This window comes from Scomber scombrus, chromosome 23, assembly GCF_963691925.1.
Source record: "Scomber scombrus chromosome 23, fScoSco1.1, whole genome shotgun sequence".
In the NCBI taxonomy this organism is placed as follows: domain Eukaryota; kingdom Metazoa; phylum Chordata; class Actinopteri; order Scombriformes; family Scombridae; genus Scomber; species Scomber scombrus.
In genome coordinates, this window is record NC_084992.1 from 16,240,092 (window position 1) to 16,256,065 (window position 15,974).

Sequence of the window (15,974 nt, forward strand, 5' to 3'; positions counted from 1 at the left end):
TTAACGTTCTGAGGAATTAGCACCACTGTAGGAGCCACCAAACCCAAAGGATAATCTCAAATGCCTGATGGCTGATCAATGTTTATGTTTTTTATTTTTTTTTTATTTGAAGAAATAGCGTCATATCTCTGTGAGCAGACCAAAGCGTTAATAGGCCTTGGATTTGTTGGCAATGCTCTGGCTTCTTACTGGTGACGTTCCAACACAGCAACAAGCAATACTCTCCAAGGCCACCGCTTACAAACACACAAACTGGCAAAGAATTACCCACAATTCTTGTTCTTGTGTAAATGTTCATGAGTCACCTTTAACACATGAGCAAAGTCAATTTATGTAAACAAATGTGCCTCCAGGAGAGAGCACCACAGTCTGGGAATTGAAGAATGACTGAATGATGCAAAGTGTAACAACATCTGAAACTGTTAACCTCTTTTAAAAGGCAGCAGATTATAAAATATCCCCAGTAGTGGACAACATGGTCATATACATTAGTTCTATTCTATAAATACTCAATCCAGGTTCTCAGGAACTACAGCCCATCTGGCTTTCACTGCAGAAAACTAATCAGCAACAGATTTAAACTTGTGACACCAGAAGGATGATTAACAAGATGGTAGGATACAACACTTGGGCTCTCAGAGTGCTTTATCATGTCCTCCATAATGTGTTTTTCAAACTGGCAATGCATAATTTAATGCACAAAATTATAAAACAGATAGAACACATGAAAGAAAAAGTTTGCTCACTAAAAGATATATCTCAGATCAAACAAAGTGAAGCACAGAGTCGGTGTCAAAGAGCAATAAAGAGTCTCTGTGCTTACTTTGTGGAAATGTCATTATCTGTGAGACAGTTTGGTGGCAAGGACATGAGTACCTGGATTTTTAAACTCTTAACTTATGCAGCCCACTCTAAACAGCTACAGATTTCTGGTTCATGGATGTCAGACTAGAAGAAAAAGCACCAAGTTTTACTGAAATTTCAAGTCTTTGAAAAAAAGCTGCTATGGTTTGAGAAACAGCTGCTGCAGTTGATTTCATTTGCGGCCACTGTAGGAAGGGTTCAATGATGTAGATTGACTTCACGGTGTCGGTTTACATAAACCGTAGTGATGAGGACTAAAGGACAGTGTCCACAGGCCCATCAAGCCTCAGCTGAGATCAGACACTTTCTCACTCTATCGGAAGGGAAAATTAATCTATTAAATCTGTGCTGACAGTTTGTAAAGTGCACTCCAAGTTAAATGAGAAATTAAGAGTTGAGAAGACCAATTTGACTTGCAATTTCATCTCATCATGACTAATTTGAAATAGACTGAGAAATGACTATGACTGAGCTGATAGAATTTTCTGTTCCATTCACTACAGCCATTTCTTTATTGTCATTGTGGCCCTGATGTCCTCCACACTACATCTATGAAAAGCTGCAAACCAAACATTTTAAATTCAACCTTCCAGTGATTTGAAAAATATGGAGAGACTATAATTATCAACTGTGCTCATTTTAACACTCTGCTAACTCATCTACTGATAAAACCTTTAAGACTAGAACTGCCAATGGGTCATTTTTACTGACGTTTTCAAAAGCATGTAACTCAGTTAAAATGAAACCTCTACAGCTCTAAGTTCATGGCTTTTCCTATAATGGGTTTATTAATCATCTAGCTAATTATGGAGGTGTGGGTTAAAAAAGCAAGGAAAAAAAAGAAATAGTATAATGAAGAAACTGCAGTATAATGTTATGCTCAGCATTTACACCAAATCTGGTTGCTTAGCAATGCCCATTGTTTAGACATTTTTGTGGGCTGCCATATTACAAGCTTGAGCTGAACTGATGGAAGAGTGCTGTGTGTGTGTGCGAGAGAGAGAGAGTGTTAGAGAGAGAGAGAGTGTTAGAGAGAGAGAGAGAGAGAGAGAGTTAGAGAGAGAGAGAGAGTTAAAGAGAGAGAGAGAGAGAGAGAGAGAGAGAGAGAGAGAGAGAGAGAGAGAGATTTATCTTTATTCCCAGTATAAAACAACACATTATCCAACATTTGGTTTTCCTCTTCTACTATAATTGAATTATTTAAATGTGTTAATTATTTTGTTTTTTTGATGTATTGCAGCCTACAGTTTGTCCATGAATTTTAAAATGTATTTGACCTTTTCAAGCTGTAATGAAATAAAGTAATTGCTAAATTAGTGAGCATGCCATTTCTTTATTCCTAGTAGTATAACTATAACATTATCCACAATTCGTTTTTACCTTTTACTTAATGTTATTTCTCTCCAGTAATTATTCAAATGTGTTAATTAATTTGTTTGTTGTGGCCTACAGTTTACTGATGAATTTTAAAATGTATTTGACCCTTTCTATCTGTAATGAAATAGCCTTAAGCAACTGTAAATTTAATAAATCCCACACACTGAATTTTAAATAGTTTTTTTTTTGTCAAGTTTAACTTATTATTTGAAAAATAAATGAGAATGAACAACTCAACAACTTTAAGAAATTACATCATTGCCATTGTGGATGCTGCAAAGTAATGTTGGCAGTTCTAGTGTTAAAATAATGATCAATTGCTTTGCATACTTTACTGACACTTAATGACTGGAATGTGTCTCTTCATTAGGAAAAATATCAACTATTTACTTGCATTTTCAGCATACTACTTTCCTACACAGCTAAATAGTATTGGCAAAATCTCAGTTGCTAACAGTGTACCTTCATTATTATTAACTAATCTTGCTTCACCATTAAATCCAAGGATTTCTACACTAATTAATCTTTGTTAAGATCACTCATGGTTTATCCTCAGTCTACAATTAACACAGACTGTTTTCAGATTAGGCCTGAATAATAGCTCAACATACCTTCCACCTCAACATGATTGGGGGGGGGGTTGACATTCTGTGAGATACTTCACACTTATTCATAGAGCAAATTGTTAATTTGCAGTGTGAAAATGAAAGATGAAAATGTGCAAATTGCATGTGCGCAAAGTAGAAGGAAGTAGAAAGCAGCTAGACAACCAGAACAGCATTTACTAGGCTTCTATATATAGTCCAACATCAATTAACTGTTTTTATAAGAACTTGGAAAGGCAGGACCACTACTCCTTCTGCAGACTATTTTTAAAATTGTGACTTTCATTAGGCTGAAAAAAAAAAAGTCTGCTCCCCCAAACCAGGTGATTTAGCACTGCGCACCACTTCTTTATCATGTTTACTACTTGTGTTCAATGTCAATGCACACAACACAAGCACAATGCTGACTTGTCTTTGTTTGGGTGCAAATACTGTAGGAAAATAACCCTGCAAATATGCCAAATGTAATTGCTGACACCACAGCTGTCTATCAACAACAGTTTACAACTGCTGCTGATATTCAGCACAACCACCCTCACTGATCATAGAGGTGTATCCTGAGGCAGTTTCAAACACTACCAGAGAAAACAAAGAAACAAGGAGTAAAACAGAGTGTGTTATCAACCAGATGGGTCACATAGAGATGTAAGGATAAAAATCTTCAAAAATATCCTCTCACTCTTTCAATTTTCACTGCATCACACTACTACCAAGCTAGACTGGCTTGAAAAATGTGATATATTCTCTCATCACGGCTCTAATGAACCCAATGACAGCAGACCGATACGGACCAACGCCATCAAATATGTATCTGCTGTCAAGAAGAAAAAAAACATCTAATTTCAAACTTTCAGAAAGCATGACAACACAGCTTATTCACTGAGTTTTGACAGGTTTCCATACATTCAAGTGATCATAATCCCGTCCTCCATACACACAGACAGACAACCTTAAGTGCAAATGAGTGCAGAGAGAAACTGCACACAAAGCATCAGCACAGTCAAACACTCATGGCTGAAAGTCCTACCTTGACCCCTCGCACTCTGAACTCGGCCAGTGCTCGGCTCATCTTGGAAGCTGCTGTGGGCAGGTCCTTCCCGCTGGCGATGACTTTGACCAGCAGGGAGTCATAGTGGGGTGAAATGACAGCACCCTGAAAGGCTGAGGCGCTGTCCAGACGGATGCCCATTCCTTCACCGCTTCTGAAAACCTAGAAGGAACAAGAAGGTGTGGGAGGTTAACTTGAGAAACAAAAAACTGGTATTAATCGCGAGTTAGATTACAGTTGTTAAAAGATTATGAATGAATACTTATTGGCTGTTTCAATTTTCAATGTTCTATAATCTAAAGAGATGAAGTCATGACCCAGTGAGTTTATCCTAGAGGTAGAATGATGCAAAAATACATTAAAAAAAATGTACACAGTATTCTTTTGGATTTACAGTAGATTCTGCTGCATTTATCAAGAAAATATATGCACACTTTGTCAGTTTAAGATGAACTGCTTTCATTAGAGCTTCTGTATTATTGTGCCATCCAGCTTGGTACAGTAATCTCAGTGGATGCATGTTTTGTACCATTTTTCAGATACAAATATGAGTGTTTTCTGCAAACACTATAAATTATGTGCAAGTGCCCTTCCTCAGATTTATTTAACAGAATTTATTTAACAGATTTATTGCAGAAATAGGGAACCGCGAACAGTGCATGAGATTGCAATCCACGGTTGGAGCTAAGAGGAGGATGTAAGATCAGCTGTCAGGGAAGATAAGTGTGCCTTCAGAGATCGAAAGAACTGAAAAGGAAAAGGCAGGCCCATCATGCACCAGAAGTGACAGAGAGAGAGAGAGAGAGAGAGAGAGAGAGAGAGAGAGAGAGAGAGAGAGAGAGAGAGAGAGAGAGAGAGAGAGAGAGAGAGAGAGAGAGAGAGAGAGAGAGAGAGAGAGAGAGAGAGAGAGAGAGAGAGAGAGAGAGAGAGAGAGATAGGTGGTAGGCAGGCAGACACAGTATCCTGGTAGATCAGTGGTATGAGATGTATTTGTGTGCTTGGTTTAAATTTAGCCCTGGACCTTTGTCACATGTCTCTTAATTGTTCCTGACACACACTACGTTAAACTGCCAGTGAAAATGGCAAAACCATCAAAAATAAATTTGGCAGACACAAATTTTTGACTTTGCATCTCCTCAAAAGGGTCAACTGTTTTTCTTTGTGCCTGTCTGTTGAATATCTCAGTGCAGATGTGATTGTTTTTTGTGCCTTATTTGTTCTACCATCTCAACACTGCTCACAGCTGTTAATGGCCGTGGACTGTAATGTAAATGATACAGAAACACAAAGCATCACATCTGTTAGGTGCCTAAAATCTGAGCATAAATTAGCCCGAGCTTGGGAGGCGAGGGGACAAAGGCATACAAGAGGAGCAAAATGCGATGAGATGAGAGGGGAGAAAACAAGCACGAGATGAGTGAGAAACGGAAATTGTGGACTGTTCCAAACCACTTGGCGAGAGAGCAGAGAGGGAGGAGATGTGAAGAGTCGAGTGCGCACTGTCCAACTCTACAACATATGGAGCCCCTCGAGGGCTGGAAGAGAAAGATGAGTAGAAATTATAATTATAACAATGTTGTGCCACGCTGATGATATGCCGGTAATATCTTCAGACAATGTAGATGTGCAGAGATGCCAACATTTATGACCAACAATATTTTTTCATTATCCTTTTGCTCTTTACAACTTCAAGCTATTTTTTCTTTTTTTTCAAATCTCTGTTGGCTTGAAATGATCAAAATACTGTTTAATTACAACTATAAAGCATGTTATCAAAAATGTGGTACAACGTGACAACAAATGGCCCAGAATATAGCAGCCAAAAAACAGGACGGAAATCCAGGTTATGCTTTGGTACTACATTCCCAACATGCTAGAGCCTGAGCAAAAACGAACACGCATACCACACTTAAGCATAAGATGTTCACTTGCTGTTAGAAATTACACATCAACATATCAAAACATCAGGCGGAATTGCTAAATTGCAGCCATGAGTGGACATTAGTGTATTTTTCAATGTGAACTTAATATTTCAAAGTATGGCTTATTCATTGAAATATCCTTCACCGAGGAGGATTACTGATCTTATTCAACCAAAACTCAGAGGGCAAGTTCAAAGAGACTGCCTACATAAAGCGGTATATGTATGATATGCTGAAGCGGAGGAAATTGTCACGAGTATTGCCGCCCAAGCACGCTGCTTCTTCACCTGTGCAATATGCCCTTTCAAGGCTCAACGCCACAATTTCCAGGGTTTGATTTTCATAAGCCCGGCACTCCTCTTTGATTTGAAGGGCTTGAGGCTGGTCATCAGCACTTCAAGTGTCACTGAAGTAGAGTCTCAGCAAAGTTCCACGTGACGCTTTCTGATGTGCATGTGAACAACTCTGCGAGCTGCACAGCATGGAAAAAAATGTTTTTAATTTTTTTTTTTTTAAACAGGTTAAAAAGAACTTGAATACCCTTAAAAAGCCTATAGTCTTACTTTTAAGATTGTTGTTGTGCCATTACTTGTTATTGTTTATCTGAGCTTTAACAGCTGTGCTTACACAAATGGTTTTCTGTGGGCATAACTCTTTTCTAGTAAATATTGACTCATACATTTTAGGTGGGGACTACTGTTCAGCATAGACTTTTTTTTCTTTTCTTTTTTTTCTTAAATGTAACCCTGATCTCTACAGGAGGCTTTTCCCACTCCACTTTCAGTATAATTACTATGGTTACTGTGATGATGACTTCTGCCTAAATGGGTAACAGAGCGAACATTTTCATGAAGCACCAGATCGAACAAAATAGTCTAAAATCACACATTTTTATAAATGAGGTTTCTAAATGATGCTGACAAACTGTAGGTCGTAGGTGGTAAAAACAGACCGAAAATCTCAGTACAACATTAACTTACAACCATTTAATTTCTTCTTTTTGGATTTTTTTTTTTTAAAGCTGTTGCCAATTGAAATGTTTTGTAACCTTGGGTTGCATGAAGAAGAAGAAGAAAAAAAATATCTAACAGTGCTTTTGATGAAACATACTTTGCCAACTGTGGCTGATTGGTATTGCCATCGGGGCTTTGGAGTGCTTTGTTTCCACAGTAGTCTTGCCAACCCTCCTCTGTACAAATGCCCCAGGGAAACTCTAAACACTATTTACTTTTCTTTCCATTCATTAAATATTTCCTTACAGTGCACAGGCTACAATTTAAAATTGTTCCCTGTCACCTCGCAATACTGCAGGCCAAGCGTGTAAAGGACACAACAGCAATGCAGCTGTTAGTTTTGACTGCTGTGTTAAAATGACTGTCTGGCTATCTGACAGCTGTCTGGGGTTTCTTTGCGCACAGATATTTAATATCAAACTGCTATTAAAGATAAAACACAAAACATTGCTCCCCTTGAAACTGATGCTGCTCTCGGCTTTGACTTATTTAGTCTTTACATCCACTCAAGTTAACTGAGTATCAAGGCTGATTTCAACAAACCTCCTGCTGGATAATCACACAGTTTAGGCATCTGGCTAACACTTTTATCCATAACAACTTGAAGTGATAAAAGGGAAGGCAAGAGATCAGTGATTAGCTCAAAGGCACTTCTGTTCCCTGACATCTTGGCCTTTGTTGCTGTCTTACAAGTCTTTGAAACCACTGGGGAGCTTGCTTCTACAGTTTCACATCTGGGAGCTGTCCAATCCATCTAGGGACATGTCAACTGATCAGGTCCCACAGCTGGCTAATATTAATTACAAATGCCCTGACTGGGGATCTTTAAACTGTTCCAGTGAAGCCAAACAGGACCCGAGATGGTATTTTAGATGCACATCGTATGTTAAGTGGATAAGCTAGGTTATTTACAGTAAGTTAGACAGCACATTATGAGCTAATAGAGGTAACTGTCAATTTTGAATTTCAGGCAAGTGGAGGATTATTTTAAGGATGTTTCTGAAGTGAATAAAGGCACAGTGTGAGTCAACATGTCAGGATCAGATTTTCAACGACCGATTCCTCAAAGTGACTCATCCAAATTTATGAAAACAAAAACAACAGACTTCATAAAGGTTGTAATTTATCAAGTGGAAAGCTGCATTAATGTTGCAAAGCCAGATGGTTAGTGACAATGGCAATTGCCTTGTTGTTTCCTAGTTGGCACTTTTACCAGGTGGGAAAAGAACATATGTTTTATGATATGATCGTACAAGCTACTCAATGATCATTCTGTAAAACATGCAATGGAGGAAGTTAAGAACGGTCCACGATTTTAAAGATCAAATTTAGCAGAATATCACAATATGTAATGAATATCTTTAGAGTTGTGGGTCCAACAGGGAAAAGTGTTTACTATTGCAGGGTCTCTTACTGCTCATCTACACACAAATCATTTTTCAGTTGTCCTTCTTCCAGGCATCTGATAGAACAGATAGATTAATGACATAAGGGTGTGTGTCAGAAAATGTCTTCCTGGGACACCGGATGCACTGCAGTTGTTTGTAATACTGTGTTGTATTTGATGAAAACAAGGCCTTCTATGAAACTGAAAAAAGCTTGCAGCATCTCTGGTGCCAAACAGACAATAGTATAGATTGCACATATTTTTATAAATGTATAAATATGCATGCTCTCAAATGCGTCACACTGCTACAAGGCAGGCAGACAGTTATTCATGTACACACTCAATCCACACAGAACATATTTTCAGCCCTTAAATGGAGGCTTGTATTGTTTTAAATCAAATATCCAACTGTAAACAATTGTGTCCTGCCCATGTCAGGAGACTAATCAAACATGCAGCAAGACAGATGTTTGCTGTTACACTTTACTGCCCAAAAATAGGATATGTAGTCAGACTGGAACCCATGAAACTAGCTCTGTGAAGCCTCATTTATTGGAAGTGGAGCTCTTCACAGGTCCACTACGGTTCAGAGGAACCGGAACCTGATTCAAAGCAGGTCCAAAGTCTACCCGGTCTTATCTAGTCAGGTCAGCTCTCCTGTTACTGCCGAGGGTTTCTGGTCTGTATGACAATAGGTCCATGTCCAATACCAGAGGGGATCTGAACAGATCCAAACAGGCCCAAGTGTATGCCCTATCAGCTATGATCATGTGGTACATCACAATCACCATGGGTGTTTTGAGAGGAGAATGTGAACTATGAAGTGAATCAACGTGTGGCACAATAAAAGGAGAACAAGCAGGTAAAACCAACTGGATCATCAGCTGTTTGTTCCTGTTTTATGCAAATAGTCAAAGATAAGAGAAAGCTTCTAAAAAGGGAACTGAAGATTAACTTATTTTGGGAAAATTAGTCCTCTACAAGATTAATGCTTTAAATTAATTTTGGAATTTCACTTACAGATATTCCTATTATTAATTTATATTAAAATGATTTTTAATTCATGATAAATAAAATAAAGATTAAGTTTGTCTGTCACCCACTTTGCTACAAAAGGGTTTTATTGTTGGTACAGTTGGTGGAAATATTTTCTTATATTATTTTACCCATGTTTGAGGCGTATGAACAAATGTTCATTTCTATGACTTTGCATTCATTCTTTGGGCCTTATTATATTACTGCTGATCTTTTTCATCGCGGTTGATTGTTAATTGATTGAATTCATTGATAGTGCATTGCCGGTGTTTCTAATCTCTCTCTGTTCAGGTGGGTTCAGTCTGACCACATTTTGGATCAGGTCTGTTAAGTTCAGGTCTTTTCAGGTTGGGTCTGGCTGGGTTCAGGTCAGGTCCAACATTGTCCCCTGAAGAACTCTAATTGAAACCACTCAGAGGGATGTTGTTTTACAGACAAAAACAAATAACACTGAAAATCTAAAGATCCCCTCCAGACATGTATTAACAGACACGGTTATTCCAGGGGAAAAAAGTATAATTAAATCCTTAAAATGGCATCTTCTCCTTCTACCTCATTATAAATTCCACAGTCTGTAAATATGTAAATCCCATTAGTTTGACTGCTGGACACAAGATGTCTCCTATTTCATTGTAAAGTGTATTTCCTCAGTCTCACAGTGGAGGCTTCAAGTTTCCATATCGGACTAGTGTATGTTTAATATTGGACTAGGATTGGCTCCAAAACTAGTTGTGATGTCACAAATGATGCTTGCAGGCCCGCCCCTTACATTGGATTTTTAATGAGAAGAACATTTTTGAGTGGAGGGAGACTTTAATTCCAGGGGGCTTTCAGAAACTGTGCACACACAATAGTAAGTGCCCTGAATGGCCACAATATTTATAGTTAAACTGAACCTTGCTCGATGTACTGCATCAGAGAATTTCCAGCAATTAACCCCAATAAACAAAATATTTTTTTCCCACTTCTTGCTCATTATCATGTGTGGAAGCATTTCCATATTTACTTTTGTCTGCTATGTGCTAATGAGAGATAATGCACTTTTCTGCTGCACTTTTGTGAATTTTAAGTGTATTAATTTTGGCTTCTGGGCATATAGATATAGGAGATGAAGGGTGCCACAGCAACACCCCACAGAGACGAGTTTGTGCCTTTATCTCGCACACTCAACAAGGACTCAAACCTGAACAGAGCCACTAAAGATCCTGTAGCCAGAGCGACAGAGAGAAAGAGAGAATAGAGAGATACAGGCCAGACTGAATGAAAAGCTAGGTACTGTGTTAATAATTGAAGTCAAGGTGTCAGCTTCTTTCAGCCCAGGGTGCTGTCTAACAAGAAAACCCCACTTTCTTCTCTGACACTCTCTCCATGTCATTGTCTTAGCTCCCTTTCTCTCACGCTCTCTGGGTAGTCACAGATAGTAATAATTTAACGACAAAAGGCGGTGAAATTGTCTCGCTGACGCATACATGCACTGATTTGTTCCCCTATTGACACTCACTCACTCACTCCCTGTGGACTCCTGTGGATAACCAAATGCGTGAAGATTTCCAGCTCATTACTGATTTATTTCTAATAATATATCCAGTAGTCTTTTCACAGATTCACACATTTTATTATGCACTTTGTTCATTTCTTACAGCATATTCCATCTATGTTGTAGTATATTCCTCAGATATTCTTCGTCCTGTGCTCCAGCTTCTTGTTATTTGTCACCATCTGACCATCTACAGCCCCCTTACATTTCTCTGTGTTTGAAGTATATCCCTCAGAAATTCTCCTCTGCAGCATAGGTCTGTAGTACATTTGTTTGACATTGTATGAAAGAGTGTTAGTCTGCCATGGCCACATTAAAAATCCTCTCTGACTGGCCTGCTGTTACCTTCTTCAAAAATGAAATATCTCAAATGTATAAGAAAATACACTCTCCCTTCTCAGGAATTCAGATAAACAAGCCGATTTCCCCGGTGACAGTCATGCATTTTCAAAAACGTCAGAATGGTTTCTGGATGGATTTCAGAAGCACCAGTCATAAAACTTACTGAGCGTGTGGAGGAATGTTAAAAAAATAAAAGAAAAAACAACTGAAGCAAAAACAAAAATGCCAATGGCCTGAAAAGTGGGGTTACACTATCTCACTTGACCACTGCCTTAAAAGTTTAAAAAGGTAAGGGAACATCAGTAAAGTAAAATTATTCATCTTCTAAATTTTTATTTGAAATTTTATTTTAGGTAACAGAAAGCGTTATTGTGAGGTCTGAACACACTAAGTGCTATCAGAGCCTCAACGAAATACATTTTTAACAAGTGCAATAACTAGACCTGCACATTATAAGATGTGTGTGCATTTGTCACAGTGGATTCATCAAAGTGCCTTGCAATTTATCACAGAGATAAATATCACAGTCCCCATTGTGAATTATATATGAACGAGAAAGATGGCCCTCAGCAGCAAAAACAGAGGAACTCCATTTCACTGTATTCATCCAAAGGGCTTCAAACCTGAAACTGTTCCAATATGGCTTTTTACATTAACTTCTATTGACTATGATAAGATCACAGGAGAGATTTTAATTAACATTTTGTTGGATGATTAAAGCTTGAATTCCATTTTTTTATGCTGACTGTTTGATATAGTTTGCTTGTTGCCAGAATGTTAACTTTGAAGCTACATTAATTTATTTTAATTTTTTTTACCTGAAGCTGAAAAAATAACAACACTTAAAGCTGTTCTAATGAACGTGTTAGCAAACAGTTGCCTATTTACACATCCAGCAGCGACAGAACAAGTATTCATATGCAGCTGGGTGATAAATATCTGTGGGTTTGTTACTGACGTGACAACTTTTACATTATACATCATTATTTGAGCCATTGTTTGTTATAAAAATGACTGGTGCAGCTTTAAGTTGAGTGAATTGGTTGCAACTATATGTTCTGATAATGTATTATTGGTTTCATTTTGAATTAACATCATATTAAATACTTTTTATTGTATCAGTTGACCTAAATTATTTTGGTACATTTGGAACTCTGAAGCCAGTGTCTGCATGTTCATATTAGCTCCTGTGTATATATCCTTTTTTTCTGATGTATTATTAGTGTCACAGAGCCACAATACACCTCTAGGTTTAGGTGATTTAATCCAATGGAAAACCAATACAGTCTGGCCTGATTTTTACTGGTCCAATCACTGAATGTTTAGATGACAAATGACTCACGGCCTCACCAAACCCAACTTCAGCTTGTACATTTAAAATCTGCTTTTAAAACATGTTGCAGTCCATTGCTGCTTGCTCACTCAAGGGGGGAAAAAAATCAAAGCTAGAGGAACAGGGACGTAAAACAACCTTGATTATGCACCTTAGGTGGTTTCTACAAATGCCTGAACAAGATCCTTGTTACTGTCTGAACCCATTTAGCAGCTGTAACACGGTAATGTCCCCAAATCCTCAGGCTCCTCAAATGGACTCCAAACTAGATTTCAGTTGGGTTACTTTTGTATTAACAACGAAAGCACTCCGAGACAGTTTTCAAGTCCTTCACCATTAAGTTCATTTCTCCTTTTAACCACTTCCCTGTGCATCCCTTACTTAACAGACTCTTCTACCAGGCCTCTCTCTTCACTTTCTAGCCTCTCACCTTCTCACTTCAACCAACTCTCATTCCTCAAGCTTACTAGTTAAATTTTCCCTCTTCGTTGTCAGGTTTTGTTTACGTATGGAGTTGAAAGAAATAGCGAGCGCACACACTTGAAGCTAATGCATGGAGAGGAAACAGCAAGGCAACACCACATTGCCTCCCAGCTCTGTGTATGAAGCAGAAAGACAGAAAGTGACAGCACTATCTGAGCTCCAACTGATAGCGTACCAATTAGAGAGGGAGAGGAGCAGACGGAGAGGCAGATGCACGGAGAGGTAAAGAGAGTAATAAAGGGAAAGAGACAGAATAACACACAGACATGAGGAGAGAAGAGAATATAAGTGCCATGTTAATGTTTGAAGTCAAGCTGTGTGGATGAATCAAGGCAGGGAGGGTGGTTTGTAGGTGAGAGGCGAGGTGATGGAAGAGAAGCAAGAGAGTGGGGAAGAGAAGTGAAGAAGGAAAGAACCAAGTTTGTCATTAATGGCTTTTGGCTAAAAAAAAACCCCAGATGCCTTAAAAGTAGTGCTTGAGAATCACCTTGTGAAAAATTCATGCTGTTGTGCTTTTGTGTAATTCATTTTTATATAGGCTAGATGTATTAGAAGATGTAATCTGTATCAACCTACAACTGTATTACTTCTCGAATTTCTTCCCAAGAAAGTTTTGGGGGTTAGCAGAGCACAATAAATTAGGAGGAACTCAATACAAACAGGAAAAAAAGCAACACTTCAAATAATTTGACACAGATAGTGTTGCAAACTTCACAACTTGGTCACTCATTTTAGTGAGTCAGTGTCTCAGAAGTATCTTGTTTCTTTTTCCTTTCATAGCTAAATCTGTAAGTGGGTTGATTCCCAAGGAGTCTGGTGACAGTTAATGGGCAGCCTTGGAAAAGTCTGGCCATCTCCTGAATTTAATTACTCATGTCCTTCAAAACTGTGTTTCTCTGTAGACTTACTGCAGATGCAAGTCTTTGCCATATGCCCGTAATTTTTCTTTTTAGTCAAAGTCTGGTCAAGGTATGCTGCCTCAAGGCCTCTAGAGCCTTCCTGTTCACCACAATTTCCAATTAGTGAAATTGATCTCGTCCTGTATGGCTGTCTTGTATTCAGCTGTTCTTTACCAGGTTTTCACATTTTACATCTGCAAACAAAACAAGCCCTAGTATTCATATTAGCATTCAATGTCATCAGGTGTTAATGACAAAATAACCTCTGATTTCAGTCTGAAAACACTGTATATTTTAAATAGCACCTTTGGCAATATTACAAAATGACTAATTGGAAAAATTACATTATTGGATCCGAAAGAATATTCTAATTAAAAAGGAGTTGGACCCAGTCAATGTGTTAAACTGTGAGGAGAACAAATGAAATGTGAAGGCAGCCACAGAAATGAGTGACAGGTGAATTGAAACTCTTAATCTCGCATCTCTGCTTCTTACACACACATTTAGTCAAACTTGTGCATGAACAAAATAGATACAACAGTAATTCATGAATGTGTATGAAAAGAGAGCCTTGATGGCTGCTTTCAATAATGTAACACATTCGAGCAAAAATGAATGTGGAATACAAACTGAAGAGAGCCGCATGTGTGAATATATATATATATATATATATATATATATATATATATATATATATATATATATATATATATATATGCTATATACTGTGACTTTTTTTCTGCTAGATATAAGAATTACTCATTTAAAAACATAGAAATTCACATGGCAGCTTGTGTGAGGAGCACTTTAAAACTATTTCTATTGAGATAAACTGGCTGAACGTCAACAGATTTAGTCATGCAGTATCACTGGTTTGGCTCTGCTCATGACATTGTAAATCTGGCCAAAAGATGGGAGACAACATTTACCATCAAATAGTGACCACAAAAAAAGAAAAAAAAATGATATGAGATGTCTACAAAATCTGCAGATTCTGAAGAATTAAATATTTGCATGTAATTTATGCATTGTTCAAGTGCCCTGCACATGTTTTCCCCCAGCAACCACCTGATCCTGTTGATCATTTGTCCTTTCCTACTGGATTATTCAAGACATCGAAAGGTCACCCAAGTGATACTATTGGCTATTAGGCAAGAGGAGCCTTTCTTTGATCTGCTGTAATATTGAACGTCAATGACATCGACTGTAGAACCGATGCTTGTTGCGGATCGTTACCGAGACCTTCCTCAAACTTCAATATCACGCACAACACAACCCCCCTTTTTAAATCATTACTTCAGAAGTCCCCTAAGAATTAATGGCTGAGCCAGAGAGCCTGATAACATTTTTTTTCAGCTGTTCTGACTGGTGACCAATATGGTGACAGCGAGGCGTATTGGTCTTATTTTAATTACAAGTCAATCCCTTTAACCCTCCATTAGCCGTTCCCAAAAACAAGAGAGCCATGACCTATTCATTTTCATTCACTTTAAGAGTTCACTGGACATTATTTGCTTTGCTAATATGAGAAGAAACCATTGTGACCTCAATGTTGGTGAAAGCTTTTTTTAGCTTAATAGTAATTATTTGTATTTCCTTTACTGGTTTATGTTTTATAATTGGTTTCAAACCAACTTTTCATCTTAAGGTTTACCCCTCAAAGATATTAATGGATATTTTAAGATAACATCCAAATTGCATCTTTAAGCTCATCATGTGGGCAGTTTCACCACTTTTCAGGTTTTGCTGACTGTTATTGTCTGTAGCTGTGCTCGACATGTGCTCGTCTAAAGCTCGCCTGGCAGTCCACAACTGTCGCTGGAGTACCTGAATCCAAAATACAACCACTCCACCCCTCTTCTATTTCAATTTTCCTCCTATCCTTTCAATTTCACCTTCATTTCCTGTCTCTATACAGGTTTCCATTTTTTTTCATCTCACAAAACCATTATCTACCTCACTCTCCCTCTTTCCTACCGCTCTGACTGAGTCCCTAGGGCATCCCTGGCTTTATTTATCCTTTCATTCTTACTTCATTTAAACTCTTTGCTTCCTTTCTCTGACTTTTAGTGTTTATTTTTCCTTCTGTCCTCAGATACACTCTTATCATCTCATTTGGCACCTAAGAA

General features: G+C 38.1%; 1 protein-coding gene across 1 annotated transcript in view; it reads right to left on the bottom strand.

The window, feature by feature from the left end:
• LOC134005473 (pyruvate carboxylase, mitochondrial-like) overlaps positions 1 to 15,974 on the bottom strand; it is a 279,864-nt gene that overhangs the window by 146,090 nt on the left and 117,800 nt on the right. Inside the window, exon 12 of the mRNA XM_062444380.1 lies at positions 3,874 to 4,056. Within this exon, the coding sequence (XP_062300364.1) occupies positions 3,874 to 4,056 (183 nt within the window). The remainder of the gene's footprint in view (positions 1 to 3,873; positions 4,057 to 15,974) is intronic.